Genomic DNA, 14071 nt, shown 5'->3' on the forward strand with positions numbered 1-14071 from the left:
GTGGTAAGAGATGCATGTATAAAAGTACTTCAGGAGCAGAGGAAAAGAGACAATGAACTGACTTAGGTAGTCAGGAAAAGCTTAGACGTGAGGTGATTGCCAAGACCTCCCTTGAAGGATGGGCCATGGACAGACAAAACGCAGGCAGGGCATTTTCAGCACCCAGTGTACACACGGCTTATGTAGAGGAAGTGGGGTAAGAGCTGAGTGTGGGAGAAGCCTGGTGTGGCTGAGGCCTAGAAGTGGTTTGCATTTTGTTGTCATTTTGTGTTTTGATGGGGTGACGTGTCTACAGAAGACAAAATTGGAAAATGATGCTAAATATAAGGGAAGAGGAAGGCAAACCTTGATGTGCCCTTTACATCAAGGTAAGAATTTTAAGTAAGGGAGGTGCATAATCAACTGCTGTGTGCGAAGGTACTCCAGCATCCGGGTGACAGAAGGAGAAGAGGCAAGCCTGGACGCACAGAGAGGTCTGCTATGAGGTACCACAGAATTCTAGGAAAGAGATGATGCGGGCTGAATAGGGAGGAGCAGTGGACAAGATCATGGGCAAACTCTAAAGTCTTCCTGTCCTGGGACACTGAAGACCTGGCCAATCCACCATGGCCAGGATGGGTCCTAACAAGGGTCAGAGGAGTGAGCAGCTTCAAGATTGCCATCTCCTGGAGGATGGCAGCAGAAGGGCCCAGGGTCAGACACAGGGAACTTCCTCTTTCACAGTGGCCCCAACGTACTCAACGATTCACCAATCAAACTGGCTTCACTGATCATTTAAGGACACAGGGCAACCCACAAACACCACCATCCCATCATCCACCACGACTCTCTCAAACATCCTCCCCCTGTGGGCAAAGAGAAACCCTAGCCCTCAGAACCCCTTACTCCAGGCAAACGCGCCCCCCCGTGCCCCGCCCACTTCCCTAACACAGACTCTGTTTCTATTTAGAAACAATTTTGGTTTTTATGACTACAAAGTGAGGACAAACTCAGTCCCCGCCAGAAAATGCACAAAGGAAATGGGAGAGCAGGATGTTAACGAAGCTGAGAATGATGCTCCAGTTACAAAATAAAGCCTGATTTGGGGTTTCAAACACTCCAAGCTAAACAATTGTTTAATTCCTGTCATAAACACCCTTCTCCATAAACCAGACAGGTGTTATTTTTAGAACTTTTTCCATGATGTCCTTGTTCTTTCATGGAAGAGATAAAGGCAATGGGAAGCAGTTAAAAGTATTAACCCATGTACTTTATGTCATGGTCCAGTACCAAGCCCCACAAAATGTAATAGGGTAACAATCTGGGTTTCCTCTTACTCTTCTTACTTCTTACTCTTCTTACTTCTACTCTGGTTTCTGCTGAGAAATTCTTTTAACTTTGTATTTTGAAATCTTTATCCAAATTTTTTAAATTCAGGTTTTGAGAATAAGTGATGAGGGCGAATGACAGTAATGTTGCCATCCCACCAAATCAGCAAGAAATAGTATTCCACTACCATGGCCAAGACAGACAAGGGAGGAGGGGGTTAATGTGAAAGGGAATTGACATTTAGTGAGGACCTACTAAGTGTGAAGCACTGAATGAGGTTCTTGCTTCCTTCTTCTTTCATTCATTTAATCAACATTTTACCAAGCACTTACTATTACGTTTGATGGCACGGATGTAGAATAAATAAGAGAGACAATGCCCCTGCCTTCACACACCTTCCATCCACCAGAAGAGGCAAATATTCAACGACAGCATTCCCGCCGGCATGAGTGCTCAACACGGAAATTGCACATGGCAAGGAGAGGGACTGAGGAGGTTGAGCTGGCGTTGAGTGGGGCAGGGACCGTTGGGAAGGTGTGATGTGTACTTGGAGACTTGAGGAATGGATAGGAACTAGCCCAGCCAGAGAAGGAGCCAGAACTTTCAGGCAGAGGAAGGGCACATTCCAAGTCCCAGAGGCAAGAGAGTTTGACCGGTGTGAGTGCCACCTGGCTGACAACGCTCAGAGAGAGCCGGGGCAGCCAGATAAGGCTGGAGAGAGATGAGCTGGATTTTGTAAGTCATTACATAAATTTTAAATTCACCCAAAGAAGTGGCGAGATGACATTAAAGGATTTTTAAGCAGGAAGCGATAAGATCCCTTTTTGTTGTAAAGCATCGCAAATCCTTACTACCATCCTTCGGGGCAGGTAGTATCCTTATTTCATCAGATGAGGAAAGATAAGTGAGGTGAAGTAACTTTCAGAAAGTCACACAGCTGGAATGTAGTGGAGTTTTGGATGAGAATTCAGGTCAGTCTGACTCCAAATCCTCTTCTCATTCTACTATCTCATCTTATCTCTTAAGAGGAAAGAAGGAAAGAGAGAGACAAATAAAGAGGGAGGGAGGGGGAAGGATGGGGAGAGGGAGAAGGAGAGGGAGAGAGAGAGGGAAAGGAGAAAAGAAAAAAACTACAGAAAATCCTTAAGCATCATTTCACATGATCATTTATAACTTTTTACCAAAATCAAATGTATGGGTGATCCCTGGTATAACCGATCACTTGCTTTTTCCCCTGCCTGTCTTGAATAAATAGTTTGTTAAAATATAATAAACCATACACAAAATGATACACCAAGGAGAAAAGCCGAGAGTCCTCCCCCAAGCACAAGACGCCAGTCGTCAGACAAGAGAGGGCTGGTCAGAAGGAGCCCCATGGACCAGGAGTGCCCATGGAGCGATGCTGGCCTTCAGGGCTGGAAGGCAATGGCAAGGCCATTAGTCCATCCTTATTTCCCAAGCTCACATTCAAAATACCATCAAGCGGTCATCCAAATACCTCCGGTAATGACCAACTTACTACCTACAAGCACACTGAGACAGTTCTATTTAAAATGACTCTTTTCAAGAGGCAAAATTAGCCCAAAACCCTGTAGCAGAAGCTTCTGTTGTCAAAGTTAGACTCCTCTCCAAGACAGGAGAGTATCATGTAGCAGCGAGGCATCACTGGAGCGTGTCACTCTTCCCTGAGTCTGAAGAGTCAAATGAAGTCGACACCTAGAAAGCAAAAAAGTGAAGCAGGAAATCCCAATTTCAAGGTACATACAGTCTGCTTCCGGGAAAAAGGATAACCCTTTGCTCCCATACATATTGGCAGCCTCCACCGGTGATTCCGGCCTGTGAGACTGGAAAACTAGGAACCATGACAGACTCATCCTGGACCTGGTACCTGCCTCTGCAGCAGGCAGTGCCTCTGAGCGTCACTTGTGAATGCAGACAGCAAGCGCGGCTGTGCATATGTGCAGTAAGTAAACTTCAGCTCTCTGCATCTCTGTCCAGCTGCCCAGGCTGCTGGCTGGTTCTGCACCAGCTCATGCGGTTTAGGCACGTTGTACTGAGGGGCGGCTGGGGCAGCATCCCTGACCATGTAAGGCAGGCATCCTCTATATTTATCCTATCAAATCCCTGTGCAGTACATAAAAAAGTAAGTGCTCCTCCTTTAAAAATTAATGAAAATGTTGGGGTGCCTGGGTGGCTTAGTGGGTTAAACATCCAACTATTGATTTCAGCTCAGGTCATGATCTCATGGTTCATGGGTTTGAGCCCCACATCAGGCTCTGCACTGACAGCATGGAGCCTGCTTGGGGTTCCCTCTCCCTCTCTTTCTGCCCCTCCCTCACTCGTGCTCACTCTCTCTCCCTCTCAAAATAAATAAATAAACTTAAAAAAATTTTAATGAATTTAAATGTTAAAACTTCAGACTGAGTAAAGCAATCGGTAGCACCACATGCAGTAATGGGGACAGAAGAAAGTGGCACATGGGGTTAGACAGGCAGCATAAATGGGTACAACCTTGTCATGTGAACTCTGGCAGTTTCTACCAAGTTTTAAATGTTTGTACCCTCTGTCTCCTTAATCGTACTTCTAGGAACCTGTCATATTCACATGAGCGCAAGTATTTACAGAGCCAACAGTCAATAGAGTGAACTAAGCAAATACGGCAAACTTTCAGTTATACCAAACATGCTGAGATGCTGTTTAAAAATTAAACATTTAAAAAGAAATCGTAAAGTTCAAAATCTCAGGTATCGGAAGCGAAACAGGAGCACAAAACCAAAGCGGCCAGTAGGAGCTGAAACCAAACAGCCCAGGTGTTTTTTTGGAAGCGGGGTTATCAGAAGAGGGGGCACACTGTAGAGGACAGGAGGGGGTCACACAGGCTCTGGCTGGGGTGACAAAGGGCTTCCCTGACAGAGAAACACAGAACAAAAGACCTCCACCACATATAAAAGGAAACTGGACACATGTCTGGAATTTTGGGGAGAAAAAGCGTTATGTGTGACAAATCAAAACCCCAAACGTATGCCATACACAAGGGTGGAGCCGGAATTCACACTGTGCACATGGTTGGAAGCCCCAGGGCTAAAACTTTTACAGAAAAGCTGGTCTGAACCCCGGGGAAACTTTATGATATATGCTACAGGCACACTCAACCACCATATCCAGATGCCTCCACAACTGGGGACCCAACAGACTCCCACCAAAAACCTCTAGCTGTAGATAAGCTCGAGAGAAAATTAAATGGTAAGAGAGAAGATTTTAAAGTATGCCTACATGTTTAATGCAATAAAAAAAGAAAGAAATGTTAGCAGAACTGAATTTAAAAATGGGCAAGAGACATGAATAAGCTTTTTACCCAATAAGCTTGTAGTCGGAAACAAGCTCAAGAAAAGATGTTCAGCATCTTGAGCCATTTACTAAAATGCAAACTAAGACCACGATGAGCTATCACGATACATTCATTAGTGTGAAAAATGAGAAAGAGTGACAATATCAAATGCTGGCAAGGATGTAGAGAAACCGCATTGCTGGTAGGAAGATGAAGTGATATAACCAACTGCAATTGGCAAATAGTTTGGCAGCTCCTTCCAAAACTAAATATACACTTACATGCATACACACACACACACACACACACACACACACACACACGAATGCATGTAAAAACTGGTAAAGCCCATATATAATCTTTAATTTAAGTAACGCGATTCTTATTCTACACATGCCGATTTCCTGGTTTTGCTATTGTAGGACAGTTATATAAGATGTTACCATTGAGGGAGGTTGGGTGAAAGGAACCACTCTCCATACTAGTTTTGCAACTTCCTGTGAATCTGTAATTCTTTCAAATAAAAAGCTTTCAAAAATCAATGTTGGGTGTAAAATGCAAGTTATAAAATATCACAGTATGATATCATTTGTACAAATATATTTTTAAAATACACACAATCATACCATATGTGCTTTATGGTTAAATACATAAGTGATAAAAATATTAAAACACCAGTAGTAAGGAGATATACAATTTCAGGGTAATGACTACCTCTAGGAATAAGTTTAAAGAGGACCTCAACTTTATCTTTAATATTTTAATTTTCACAAAAGAATTTGAAGTGAGAAACTGTCAACATTCACTATATAGATTGTATAATAAAAGAAGGCTTGTTAAATTACTCTTTACCTCTCTGTTTAAAAGATTTCTATTTTAAAACCAAAAATATACATACAAGGAGGTTCACTGAAGTGTTATCTATAATAGCCAAAAATTGGTAACTGTATAAATACCCATCAAGGGAGGATAGCTAAATAGATCTGGATACAGTCATGCAGTGGAAGACAAAAGAACCAGTAAAAATGAAGGCGGGGCACCTGGGTGGTGCAGTCGCTTAAGGTTCCAACTTTGGCTCAGGTCATGATCTCAAGGTTAGTGAGTTCAAGCCCCGCATGCGGCTCTGACAGCTCAGAGCCTGGAGCCTGTTTCAGATTCTGTGTTTCCCTCTCTCTCCGCCCCTCCCCCATTCTCTCTCTCAAAAATAAATAAGCGTCAAAAAAAATTTTTTTAAAGGGGAAAAAAAAAGAATGAAGGGCATATGTACTGTTAGGAAAATATCCCAAATACACGAGTAAGTAGGGGAAAAAAAGCACAATGGAAAATAATTTGTATGCTAGGACCACATTTTTGTTTAAAAAATCACTATAAATATATACAAACACATTGTAATAAAACTCATACACTGTTTAAAAATGGTTACTTCCAAGAAATAGTGGACATTTCACTTCTTACTTTATATACCTCTGTTTTAAAATCTGATAAAGAAGAACCTGTTTTATTTCTGAAAACTGAAATTTTTTCCTTACTGAGATGTAATTGACGTGTAACATATTAGTCTCAGATATACAACATAATGATCTGATTTGTGTATAGTTGTGAAATGATCACTATACACAGTTACAAATTTTTCTTCTGATGAGAACTTTTAACATCTACTGTCTTACTAATTTTGAAATACGCAATACAGTATTGTTAACTATAGCCACCATGCTGTATGTTACATCCCCCTAACTTACTCATTTTATAAGTGTAAGTTTGTACACTTTTGAACCCCTTCCCCCATTTCTCCCATCCCCAACTTAGCAACCATCAACTATTCTCTGTATCTATGACTTCGGGTTTTTTTTGTTTGCCTGTTTGTTTTTAGATTCCACATATAAGTAAGATCATACACTATTTGCCCTTCCTCTGTCTGATTTATTTCACTTAGCACTGTACTCAATGTCCATCCATCTTGTCCCAAAGTTCCTTTTTTGAGGAACTTTTAAAAAAAAATTTTTTTTGTAGTGTTTATTTTTGAGAGAGAAAGAGCGTGCACAGAAGTGGGGGAGGAGCAGGGAGACAGGGAGACACAGAATCCAATGCAGGCTCCAGGCTCTGAGCTGTCAGCACAGCTCACAAGCCGTGAGATCACTACCTGAGCCAAAGTCAGACGCCCAACTGACTGAGCCACCCAGGCGCCCCTTGAGAACTTTTTAAATATTTAAAGAACCAAAAATGAAAATTTAATATTAATACCGTTGAGCATACTATATGCCAAAGTGTTTGCATTGAGAACCTACTCTGAACAAATCTGTGGGTACATATTATTCTCGTTTGAACTCACTCCCTCCACTTGAAGAGAAGGAAGAGGAGGAAATGGGAGCTCTTAGAGGTGAAATGACTTGCCTGAACTCTCACAACTGAGTAAGTTGCTCAGTGGGTTGGAACCTGCAATGCTACTTCAGCCCATCACTGCGATCACTGGCGTGGAGAACAGCAGAACACGTGCCATGTACCAAGTGTCCTTACGGTGAGATGGTGAGAATCAGGAGCTGGGCCACGCACCCCCCGGGCACATGGCTGAATGATGTGCCCGTCACGATGGCATATCTACATTATATCTTGAGCTGGCTCACTCACAGGGAAGCACTGAAAGAGGACGTGACAGGGAAAGGTGCTTTCCCCTCCATGTCTTCCCCACAGCCGTTCCAGACAGAGAGGCTGGCATGGCGCCAGAATGCTCCGAGATGGACCAGACCCCAGCAGGGTCAGCCCTGTGTGAAAACCGCAGTGCGGAATCCTCTAAGCAGGAGTGATGCCCTTCCATACACTGACTGTGGCTCTCCTCCCTATTAAGGCAGAAAGCATTACAGTGTGGTAGTGAACTCTGAAATACACCCCCTCAGATCCCACTTCCAGAAAGGATTCTCTGCCCAGCTGCAGGTGCAGTTAGTGGATAGCCCCCTGTTAGCTTCCTCAGGGACAGAAACCTGAACTTTCCACTGAGGCACCTGCCACTGACTGAGCAAGACGGTGGCTGAGAGGCCTGGCCCTTGTGCCCTGTATGGGACCCCCCTGCCCAGCCCAGCAGGCCATCTCTGCTACAAAGCTCCAGTCAGGCTGCAGAGCCTCTACCAGATCTGCACTGTGGTCTGATGCCCCCCTCCCCCAGTGCTGCTTCCTCCCCCTTCTCCTTCATAGATGTTACTCAGCATGTGTACCCCACAGAACTCAACCCTTGACAAGGGTCCTCTGGCCTGACTCACGCACGAAGATCTGAAAATAAACTGGCCCGCTAAAAGAACAGGTGCTCATACTAATAACTGAGGTCAAGGGAACAGGGTGCTCCAGAACAGAAGACAAAGTGGCCTTGGTTCTCTATCCTGAGAGGAGGGAGACCATGGAATTCACAGAAGGAACTGGCCCAGTTGGGAAACAGGTTGGGTTTAAAGTCACATAAACCTGGTTCTCAATCCAGAGTCTACCCCCTGCTGCCAGGTGACCATGAACAAGTTTGTGACCTTCCCTATGCCCCAGTTTCCACCTCTGTAAAACTGCTCCAAGTTGTTTAGAGGATTAAAGACAAGAAGCCCAGAACATAGCATACAGTAAGTGCCTCTTTCTTTCCTACAATCAGTCCAGGAGGGAGATATTGAGGAGTAAGGTGAGCACTAAAGCCAGACTGCCTGAGCTCAGGAAAGCAGTCTAACAGGGAAACAAGGTGGCCTTGAAAATAACGCATGCAATCCACACAAAAGCAAACCTGTTATTTCCAGTCCACTTGGGCTTTGTGTTCACACCTTCCCAGAAGTGGGAGAGGTCTGCAGTATCCACACTCGTAATCACCATTTGGCCAGTGGCCCCTACCACTGAGAAAACTGAGCAGGAAACTGGCGACAGGCCATGAGCAGGGAACACATTTTCTCTGTTTAAAACTTACCTGCCAACTTCCACTTCAGAATGGAAACTGTCACTCCATCATAACAACAAGCAAAAATGCTGAACAAACTGAAAAATCTACAATCCTTAGATCCATCCAAGAAGCGAAACTTCACAGCAAGTGCTGCACCAAAATTGGAGAAGAGGGCAGGTGAATAAAAGAAATAACAACTTTCCATGAGCAGAAGCCTGCACAAAAACTAGTGCCGGATGGGGAAATCTAACCTGCAGGTGGCTCAGTGTGACCAAGTCTGAGAATTACAAGTTCCAGGGGGAGCCACTCGTGGTTTTGAGAGCTTGACCTCCAGGACCTGTAGCCATCCTCACAGTGAAAATCAAAGAAAAATATACTCTCATGCTTCTTGAAGAGGAGGAGAAAAGTAACCATACTGAAATACATGAGAGCATTCTATTCTTCTTTAAAAAAAAAGTCTGCCCTCAGGAGAAACTATTGAACCAGAACCTAATTCATGTATTAGGTTTCGTGGAGCCTCTCTGATAGGGGGGTGGGGATATCCAATTCTGGGCCCCTCTATGCATTTTGTCTGGCCTAAGTAGGGAATATACTGAGAGACATTCGTGAAATTCACATTCCAGGGGCATAAGCTCCTTAGAACAGCTAATTATAGGACTATAAATGCTGCTTCTCCCCTGACACCTCACTCCCACACCACTAAGGGCCTATTTATTTACCCAAGTGCCTTTTACCCAGCACATCAAGTTCAGCTTTCAAAACACTGCAAGCCATACCAAAAGCCAAAAAACAGTCTAAAGACACAGTGCAGCATCAGAACCAGACCCAGGAATGATAGGGGCTTTGGAATTATCAGACCAGGAATTAACACAACCATGATTAATATGCGAAGGGCTCTAATGGAAAACGTAACATGCAAGAACAGATGGGTTATGTAAGAAAAGAGATGGAAATTCTAAGAAAGAACCAAAAAGAAATACTAGATATCAAAAACACTCTTAACAGAAACGAAGAATGCCTTTGATGAGCTCATTAGCAGACTGAACACAGCTGAGGAAAGAATCTCTGAGCTTGAGGATTTAATAGAAGCTCCAAAACCGAAAAGCAAAGAGAAAAAGGACCAAATAAAACAATATCCAGGGACTGTGGGACAGCTGCAAAAGGTGTAACATAGGTGTAATGGAGACACCAGAAGGGGAAGAAAGAGAGAAACAGAAAACATATTTGAAGCAATAATGACTGACAATTTCCCCCAAATTCATATCAGTTGCCAAATCCCAGTTTCAGGAAGCTCACAGAACAGAAACAGAATATAGGACCATTAAATAAACAGACAACACACACAGGCATACATCATACTCAAACTGCAGGAAATCAAAGGTAAAAAAAAAAAAAAATCCTGAAAGAAGCCAGAGGCAAAAAATACCTAACCTATAAGGAGCCAAGATAAGAAGTACATCTAACTTCTCCTCAGAAACATAAGCAAAAAGAGAGCAGACTAAAATATTTAGAGTTGAGAGAAGAACAAACAAACAAACAATCACCAGTCTAGAATTCTGTACCCTATAAAATGATCTTTAAAAAGTGAAGGAGATGGGCACCTGTGTGGCTCAGTCAGTTAAACATCCTACCCTTTATCTTGGCTCAGGTCATGATCTCACAGTTCATGAGATCGAGCCCTGTGTCAGGCCCTGCTCAGATAGCCCAGAGCCTGCTTGGGATTCATTCATTCTTTCTCTTTCTCTCTCTCTCTCTCTCTCTCTCTCTCTCTCCCTCCCTCCCTCCCTCCCTCTCTGCCCCTCCCCAGCTTGCACACATGCTCACTCTATATATATAAATAAGTAAACTTTTTTTAAAAAAAGTAAGGGAGAAATAATGATTTTCTCTGACAAAAATTAAGGAACTTATTGTCAGTGGAACAGCCTTAACAAATTTAAAACAACAGAAATTATACAATGTCTGGTCTCAGATTACAGTGGATTTAAAACCTAGAAAGCAATAACAAAAAGATAGCTGTGAAACCCCAAAATATTTGGAGATTAAACAACACATTTCTAAATAACATGAGATAAAAAAAGAAATCCCAAGAGAAATTTCAAAATATTTTTAAACTGAGAACAGTTTAAAATGAACACAGAACTTGGGGCACCTGGGTGGCTCAGCCAGTTGAGTGTCTGACTTTGGCTCAGGTCATGATCTCACAGTTCATGAGTTCGAGACCTGCATCCGGCTCTGTGCTGACAGCTTGGAGCCTGGAGCCTGCTTGGGATTCTGTGCCTCCCTCTCTCTCTGCCCCTTCCCCACTTGCACTCTGTCTCTCTCTCTCTCTCAAAAATAAGTAATCATTAAAAAAATTTTTTTAATGAACACAGAACTTACATTTGTGGGATGCAGTGAAAGTAGTGCTTAGAGGAAGATTTACAGCATTGAATGCATATATGAGAAGAGAAGAAAGATCAAAAATCAATAATCTAAGTTTCTAGCTTAGGAAACTAAAAAAAAAGAGGAGTGAGTTAAACCCAAAGTAAATAGGAGAAAATAAATAATAAACATTAGGGCAGAAATCAATGAATTGGAAACAGAAAACCATTTGAGTAAATCAACAAAATCCAAATCTGGTTCTTGGTAAAGATACAATCCATAAGCCTCTAGCCAGGCTAACTAAAATTTACTATTCCCTGGGATGGGACCCAGATGTCTGCTTCATATTGCCAGTCAGTGAGCAAGTGCTTCTGCCAGACAGGTCGACAAAAACATCATTTCCTTTCTGTCATCAATTCAATCAATTAAAAAAAAAAACCCACTACTGATAAGCTATATACTATGTGCCTGGCACTGTTTTAAGTACTTGGGATGTATTGATGAATAACAAACAGAATAAATGAATAAGCTGTATAGTACATTATAAGGGACTAAGTGGAGAAAAAGAGCAGGAGAGAATTAGGAGTTAAGAGTATTTTCATTTTCATACAAATGTGTGTGTGTGTATATATATAGTACATACATACGCATATATATGTATATATACATATATTAAGCAAATACTCTATTTTCTTCCCTCTCTTGCCCCCTATCAACAAACATAAGATGCATTAATACTAGTTTACATCTGAGTATTTAAGTGACAGAGTATCAAGGGGAAGAGTGAACATCACCCAAGGATTTTGTGTCCTCTTCTGTGGGAAGAGCTGGCATGTTTTTGGTTATATGCAGGATAAGTGGAGCATGTTAAGTGGAAGTATGACTTTGCTACTGTCTTTATTGGGAGATTAAGTATGGTTTAAGTAAATGTGTATGACAAGCTGACAAGGCATGAACTGTAATTGTTAGTATTATGTGTCAACTTGGCTAGGCCATGGTACCCAGCTTTTTGATCAAACACTAATCTAAGCATTCCAGTGAAGGAATTTTGTAGATGTGATAGCTACAATAAGCTGACTTCCAGGAAAGCAGAGTATACCCTATAATCTGGGCGGGCCCTGCCTAATCAGTTGAAAGGCCTTAAGAGCAGAACTGCAGGAGAAGAAATACCATCTGTGGACTTTGGCATCAGATCCGTCCAAGAGTTTTTCCCAGTTGGCCAAGCTGCCCTACAAATTTTAGACTTGCCTAGCCAGCCCCCACAATCACATAAACCAATTCCTTGCAATAAATCTCTTAACATACAAATATCCTAGTGGTTCTGTTTCTCTGGTAGAACCCTGATTCGGGTAGCCACCCAGAAAAAATGACATTTGAGCAAAGACTTGGAGTTGGTGAAGGAACTGCCCCGCAGATATCTGCGAGAAGAGCAGGTGTGGTGTGTGCAAGGAACGGCAAGCAGAGTGGCTAAGAGTCAGCAAGGCAGAGAACAGCCCCAAAGAAGGTTGTTTTATTAACCAAAAGACCCAACAAGGAAAGTGCAGGCTGTGAACAAAAGGTCTCCTTTATTATTCTTCCTATCTTATACTAAGCCCACATCATGACCAAAAACTATGCTTCCAAATGCCTCTCCTTCTCTAACATGACACAGGTGAATCCTCCCACTCCCACTATTGGCCAAAGCTTTGGGATGCCGCAAGGAGATCTGTAGTTAATACATCTGACACTCAGTGCACTTGTGCGCAGCGCCCCTGTGAGCCACACCATGCTGGCAGTTTCTCTCTTAGGAGTCCGGGAGCCAGGAGTCAGGCCAGAAAGGGTCCTGGCATCGGAGCAAGGGTCAAGAGCTGAGTGGCCACCACCAGGCAGAGAGACAACATACACTGTCATCTCTGGCTAAAATGAAAGCTTCCTGTGTGCAGGGTATAATGCTCTTACCTGGTCCACCAGGCTGAGTGGAAAGAACGAGGACCAGACACCATCAAAGGCAGATAATAAGTGATTTGGATGCAGAACCACCAAAGACAGAGACCAGTAATTTGGGTACATTAAGTCCAGGCAGCCCAGCTGCTGATTTGTCCCAGTAAAAGGGAGAATACCACCTGTCACAGGTTTTCCTTACTACAAAGGTTACCAGAACAACAAGAATTTCAGGTACATGTATTAACCTGGAAAGATGTTCATGATTATAGAAAGGGAAGAAAAGGTAACACGACCGTATCAAATATACACATTGATTCTTAGATACATCTGAACTTCATAAATATTAACATGAAAAATGTATTTATTAGGCTTTAGGAAAGACAACATATGCAAAGAAAAGAGTTAAAGAATGTATACAAAAATAACAATAAAGCCATGTGGTTAGTGAGATTACAGGTTGTTGGTTTTTTTCTTTTTGCTTTCTGTACCTTTGTTTCCCCTCTAATAATATGTATTGCTTGAATAACAAAATTGTTTATGGTTTAGAAGTAAAAACCCCTTCATGTCTATAGCACTTCTAGCTCTTTGTCTACTCCCTCAAAAAAAGTGAACTGACACCTGTAACCTCAATACATTAGAACAGAGCTGTCTGCAGGCCCCTTTTACATATGGGAAAGTACAAAGCTCAAAGGAATTAGGTCACTTTCCCAAAGTCACTCATTGTGGTGTGCAGCCCAGCCAATACATGAGTGTGAGGGTCCTGAAAGTCCATTCCAAACCACACACTTGCTTTGTGGCATTTTCTCAGCCCAGGGATCCCAGGGAAGTGTGGTTTAAGACGAGCTGGCCCCTTGCCCTTACCTCAGCCAGGCGGGAATGCTTGTGGACGTTCTCGCCTTTCTGCACGCTGGGAGCCAGCTGCTGCAGGACCCCCCTGCTGCTCGTCAGTGCTCTGGTCAGCCGAGCAAACTTCCCCCAGCCTGGAGCATGTAGAGGAGAGAAAGGACAGCTTCAACCATGTCCTGAAGGTCATGGACATTCACACCACAAGTTAGGCTGTCAGAAGCACATACACCCATTGTCCTCCTGGGCTCCCATGAATCATTCTGTATTCCTCCCAGCCCAGACTCGCTGCTCAGAAAAGCACCTAGACAAATTTGTGTCGCAGTTTACTCTTCCCTTTTCACATTATCCTAATCATAGCTTTGTGACAGGTTTTAGTACTGTTTTACAAATAGGAAAACTGAAGCACA

General features: G+C 42.9%; 1 protein-coding gene across 1 annotated transcript in view; it reads right to left on the bottom strand.

The window, feature by feature from the left end:
• Window positions 1-14071, bottom strand: part of LOC124509842 (potassium voltage-gated channel subfamily H member 1-like) — a 194677-nt gene that overhangs the window by 128510 nt on the left and 52096 nt on the right. The window contains exon 5 of the mRNA XM_047076454.1: window positions 13680-13798. Coding sequence (XP_046932410.1) covers window positions 13680-13798 — 119 coding nt within the window. The remainder of the gene's footprint in view (window positions 1-13679; window positions 13799-14071) is intronic.

Source organism: Lynx rufus, unplaced genomic scaffold, assembly GCF_022079265.1.
Source record: "Lynx rufus isolate CCGP_SWC_20201006 ecotype Redwood Valley unplaced genomic scaffold, mLynRuf1.p SCAF_15, whole genome shotgun sequence".
NCBI classification, from domain to species: Eukaryota; Metazoa; Chordata; class Mammalia; order Carnivora; family Felidae; genus Lynx; species Lynx rufus.